This window comes from Salvelinus fontinalis, chromosome 33, assembly GCF_029448725.1.
Source record: "Salvelinus fontinalis isolate EN_2023a chromosome 33, ASM2944872v1, whole genome shotgun sequence".
Taxonomy (NCBI): domain Eukaryota; kingdom Metazoa; phylum Chordata; class Actinopteri; order Salmoniformes; family Salmonidae; genus Salvelinus; species Salvelinus fontinalis.
In genome coordinates this window covers 5,623,280-5,629,279 of record NC_074697.1, presented here as the reverse complement: position 1 = coordinate 5,629,279, position 6,000 = coordinate 5,623,280, and the positions used below count along the sequence as shown (strand labels likewise).

Sequence of the window (6,000 nt, the reverse complement as noted above, 5' to 3'; positions counted from 1 at the left end):
GAGAGACAGACCCTCATGCCAAATTGTGTCCAAAGATTTTTTGAAATCAACAAAGCATGAGAAGACTTTGCCTTTGTTTTTGTTTTGTTTGTTTGTCAATTAGAGTGTGCAGGGGGGAAATGTGGTCTGTTGAACGGTAATTTGGTAAAAAGCCGATTTGACATTTGCTCAGGACATTGTTATCACTGAGGAAATGTACGAGTCTGCTGTTAATGATAATGCAGAGGATTTTCCCAAGGTTGCTGTTGACGCATATCCCACGGTAGTTATTGGGGTTAAATTTGTCTCCATTTTTGTCTTTCTTTCTCAGGGGTCTGATGTGTATGAGGTCATCACCCCACCACCTTCAGGGACTATGCCCTGTCTCCATAGCAACTTCTGGTCCCAGGTTGGCCCAGAGTGAGTGTGGGTCAAACCGGGCCTAAGCAGGCCTGACGTGGACCAGACCAGGCTGAGGTGGGCCCGAAGCAGGCCAGAGTGAAGCAGAGACACCATGCACCAGCTGTTTGGCCTGGTACTGGGCCAGAGAGACCTGTCCCGGGCTGGAGACCTCTTCTCCCTGGAAGACTCTGAGATAGAGGACTGTCTTTCACAGGCCCTGGAGGAAATCAAGGCTATCTCCTGCTCTCCTGTGAGTACCCCTACATACCCATCCATTCACACACATGACGGTCTCTTTGAAGTACTAGAGGAGGTCAAAGGTATCTCCTGCTCTCCTGTGAGTACCCCTACATACCCATCCATTCACACACATGACGGTCTCTTTGAAGTACTAGAGGAGGTCAAAGGTATCTATTGCTCTCTTGTAAGTTGCCTATGTACACACACACACACACACACACACACACACACACACACACACACACACACACACACACACACACACACACACACACACACACACACACACACACACACACACACACACACACACACACACACACACACAGTGCTTATGGCAGGTGTGTCTCTTGGGACTGTTTCCTGGAAACAGATCTGATATGATGCCTATCCCTCCAGAGCCCACATGTCCTCATTTCCCATCCAACACAGTCAGTCTCTCAGTCATCATTTAAGTAAAGAATGAAAGAGTCTACGGCTGAATGTAACCCAGCTGCTTATTGAGACACAGTTGAGGTAAGAGTTTGAATATCTGAGCATTTCCACCTCAACATGGAAAAAGTGAAGAGGGTTTTTCCTTTGAGTGTCAAGGGAAAACTAAGAGCCAAAGTTGTTGCAGCCCTGAGACTTGGATCTGTGTTAGACGGACTGCATTTGAAACCATATTAAAAACAAACATGCTCTTTTCTCATTGTTTTTTGATCCTGATTGGCTGTTCCGGACTCATTTCCCCTCTGATTGGCTGGCTGCAGGACTACCTGACCAATGACAATGACCAGGCGGTGGTGGAGATCTGCATCACGCGCATCACCACGGCGATCAGGGAGACGCGGTCCATCGAGCGCCATGGGGGGGCGCTAGTGGGTCTGTGGGAATCCTGTCTGGAACACAACCTCACCCCCCAGGGCAAAGACGAAGACACACCCCATGCCAAGATAGCCTCAGACATCACCAGCTGTATACTGCAGGTACACTACACTACACTACACACACACACACACACACACACACACACACACACACACACACACACCAAGAAACGGACCACTTTGTTTCAGACTCAATGAGCACATTCAGACACATCTGGGATATATGCTGTGTAAAATGCTTCGACCCAACAGCCCATCATCATCATCATCATCATCACTCGCTGTTTCATATTTGTTTTTGTTGACACATCATAACGTTTCAAAGTAAGCATTTGATCCCGTATTGAATCATTGTATTATACATTTATGGTTTATCTTTAAATGAAGGGTGCTCATCGCCGTCACCATGAAAGCAGCGTTTGTTCCACACTCTATTACAAAATGAAACAGTAGGCCCGTCAGTAGAACCTTCAGAGTTTGATTAATTAAACTTAAAAACAGAACTAAAAAAAAAGCAGAAACTACATGTTGAGCATCATCATATACGGTCAGAACTTGTGGATTCACTATGTGCTCTTTTAAACGGTCCATACGTCATATCAAGTCTGTCAATCAAATTATAACATTGAAGTCGTGCATGTACTTGATGCAGTTGTCACGATCGTCTTCTTTAGAGAGAGGACCAAGGCGCAGCGTGTGCAAAATACATCTTCTCTTTATTTTGAAGATGAACACGAAACAAAACACTTATACAAAACAACAAACAACCGTGAAGCTACAAACGAAAGTGCACACACAAGCTACTTACGTTCAACATAGACAATTCCCCACAATCACCTAAAGCCTATGGCTGCCTTAAATATGGCTCCCAATCAGAGACAATTAATGACATCTGTCTCTGATTGAGAACTAAACCAGGCAACCATAGACTTTCCTAGAACTCTCTCCTGAACACAACCCCATACACTATACAACACCCCCTAAACAAGACACACACACTAAACTAGACAAAACACACAAACATCCCATGTCACACCCTGACCTAACTAAAATAATAAAGAAAACAAAGAATACTAAGGCCAGGAGTAGTGACAACAGCAGTTGTCACTACAAATATACACTTAAAGCCAACAATTGTAATATGTTGACTAATATTGCATTTATTTACAACAGCAAAAAACTACACAAACCTGTTTCACAAAACACAGTCTATACATCCAACATCCATAATAAAAAAGGTAAAAAGTTTAGCCTCAATAAAATTGAAAAAACCTTCATTTAAATAAAATTGAAATACCTAATTTCTTTGTCGAGCGCTCTAGAAAGGGCAATATAGTGTTCACTTTTAAATGGGAAATACATCAACTCTGGTCTAACTCCAGCAGTCAAACAACAGTTCAGTTTTAATCGTTTGTAACGACAAGATATGGAGTCTTCCAGGCCAGGTTGATCTTCAGGACACACTGTTGTCTTTCTCAGCTTCTGGTCGTCAGCCTTAATAAGACCATCATTCTTTTGATGTGTGTTAGTGATGGGCCGGAGCAAAAGCCTGCACACAGTAGCACTCCAGGACCAGAGCTCGGAGAACCTTGGTTTAGTCTTTAACTTACAATATATTGCTGCAGTGTAAGTGTGGATAGAGAATAAAACAATATGGTAGAAAATGCACTTTTTGAAATGAAGCAGTAGAGAATTGTGATTTGGAATGAAGGTTTTGATATGGAGGGTAGTATCCTGTATAAGTCCTTGCGGAAAAAAAATCAAGTATATCTACATTTATCCAACTCTAAATTCTATCTTTTTGCAGAAGAACTTAAGAGCCCATGCTCTCTGTGTCTGTTCTCTCTCTCTCCTAGCTAGCCCCCCCCCCTCCCCTAACTAGTTCCCTAGCTAGTTATTGCTGCAGAGTAAGTGTGGATAGAGAATAAAATAATATGGCAGAAAATTCAAAGACTTCTTGATATAAAGCAGTAGAGATAGGAAACACTCCCATGAGTCTGATCCTCCCCTTCACTTCAAAGCCAGCAGACGGATAACATCGAATCAAATATCCCCTCATGATGCGTTGACACATCGTACACCTGATGAAAACACATTTATAACACTGTGTTACTGCCATTTATCTAAATCTGACAATTTTTTCAACAAAAAAGTACACATTACAAGTTCATGTAAATAAACTTACCCAACCCTTTTGTGCTTAGTCAATGCTATCAGTTGAATAACTTAACTTACCTTACGCAACTGAGCAAAATAAAGGGAATGTGAGACACGAGGAGACACGAGGAGACGCGAGGAGACGCGAGGAGACGCGAGGAGACGCGAGGAGACGCGAGGAGACGCGAGGAGACGCGAGGAGACGCGAGGAGACGCGAGGAGACGCGAGGAGACGCGAGGAGACACGAGGAATGAGAGACAAAACATTATAATGTAACTTAACCCACTGTTTCCTCCATTGTGTGTCCATTTTACGGGTGTAACTGCCTAGTACTTCCCTCTGAAGGCAACAGGACAGCAAGCACGTGATGATCTAGTTTATACAATTCGTTTTATTCTGTGGGTAATGACAAGCATATAACATAGCAGAAGTTGTAGTTGACGTGAAGGACTCTCTCACTCCTCACATTCTCTCCAGCAACATAAAACGGTCTGAGGAGAAAATGCAACAATTGAATGGCTAAAGCCAGGGGGGTGCAATATGTCACTAAACACACATTCATGTTAATCAAGGTCAACAGGAGGCAATGAACTAAACATGAAGCGAAACATAAATTCAGTAGTTAGCAATGTATAAAATACATTTTGGTGAATGCTGTTACACTGGTTCAAAAGACAGGAGCCCTGTGTCAAATAAATGGAGTAGAGAAATGTCATTTGTGTAACTAGCTAGTTAGCTAGCAACCACAGTTGGCTGTAGAAGTAAGGGCTCCTCTCTGCTGGTAAAGTTAACATTAGTGGCTTCGGCATGGGCTTGCCTACTCCTGGCTAGCTACGATACAGCTGCCTGATGAACGTTAGCCAGCCAGTTAGCTAGCTAGCTAGTTAGACAACAGAGAACAAGCCACCACTAGCAGAGAGGACAAATCATTTTATAACTAAACCTATCTGTGGCGAGGAGCTGTAGCTAGCTAGCTAGAGTTGTTAGCTACTAGCTTACTTGTCAGCCAGCTAGCTAGCTAGCTTCCTCAATAAATGGAGCTGCCAGATAACTAGCTAGCTAACAACAACCCTAAACCCCTGCTACAGACAAACTAGCTAACGTAAACTCACCCCATTCTGTACAAATGTGCGCAACCGCAACATTCAAACAAGGCTACAAAGAAAACTAATGGGACTGTAGCGACTGTGTTGACTTCAAAATCGGGGGTGTGAAATAGGTTTCTATTCAAGCGTTGATCGACATGGTAATTGCTCTATAGTATTGGAGAAAAGTTGAAAAAACGGACCCTCCGTTACATCGTGATGTGTCATGTCGTAACGTACAGCACGCATAAAGCAACTATTTCTGTCTTACAATCTCTCTCCACCAGGTGTATCACTTCTCTCATCGTTTAAAAACAAGAAATGGACAGTGACGGGGGTAAGGGGGAGATACCTAGTCATTTTTTGCGTCATCATTGCATGCGATCATCATTCTCAAAGCCGCTGTTTACTTCTAAGATCACTTTAGCACCGCCCTAAAAACCTGATTCAAATTCGACACAAACCTTCAAATAGGTATGTAATGACACATTATATCAACTCTTTATAGTGTTTTATTTACATTTTAGAGGCGATAAGGTGATAAATTGGACAGATCGAGTGAAAAAAAGCAATTTTCATCTCAACATCTCTCCTTCTCACTATCACGCATTAGTTTCGCTTCCCCACCCGCCATTTTTAAAAAGACCCGACGGGGCTCATTGCCTGCTTGAATTATGCAGGAACGGGCAGCGTTTAGGTCATGTAATTGATTCTGTTGGAAAGGGGAGAAATTGTGCCTTACAATGGTATTGACATTACAGTTGATCTGGAAGTATTACGTTTTTGGGGCGCTAAAATAAGGGCAATTGTACAGACCAAGGCGATGTACGAGTTTATGTGAGTTTAGGTTAAATATATGTATTCATCCCTGCTAGTTAGCTGATGTTAGCTAATTAAATCGGTAGCTAAGCACGCTAACTAGCTGTTTTTCTTCATTCAGCTGGATAGCAAAGAATTTACATTTACAACAAACATTAGATGTTCAGACATTGGACCAAGTGTATTAATTTTTCTCTTACCTCAGCTCTTTATTGAATTCCTTCGTTGACTTTGTTGGGGCCATTAATTAAAGTCTTCTTGATTAAATTAAGTCATAGCTTGACATTTTTTTTATAGACTGCGCCAGAAAATGATCAGCATCAATGTTGACCCGTTAGAAATTTTATTTGATTTCATTTGATTTCCCCCCCCCCTGGCAGAGCCTCCGCCCCATCTTACCAATAGCCGTTGACGTTAGAGGGAATACTGACACTTCTGTAAACTTTCG

The 6,000-nt window shown here is 42.5% G+C and overlaps 1 protein-coding gene across 1 annotated transcript in view; it reads left to right on the top strand.

Annotated features, from left to right (window-relative positions):
* The first annotated feature begins 315 nt into the window (after nt 1-315).
* Nucleotides 316-6,000, top strand: part of LOC129831691 (ventricular zone-expressed PH domain-containing protein-like) — a 218,039-nt gene continuing 212,354 nt past the window's right edge. Inside the window, exons 1-2 of the mRNA XM_055895060.1 lie at nt 316-631; nt 1,374-1,589. Coding sequence (XP_055751035.1) covers nt 494-631; nt 1,374-1,589 — 354 coding nt within the window. The 5' untranslated portion in view covers nt 316-493. The remainder of the gene's footprint in view (nt 632-1,373; nt 1,590-6,000) is intronic.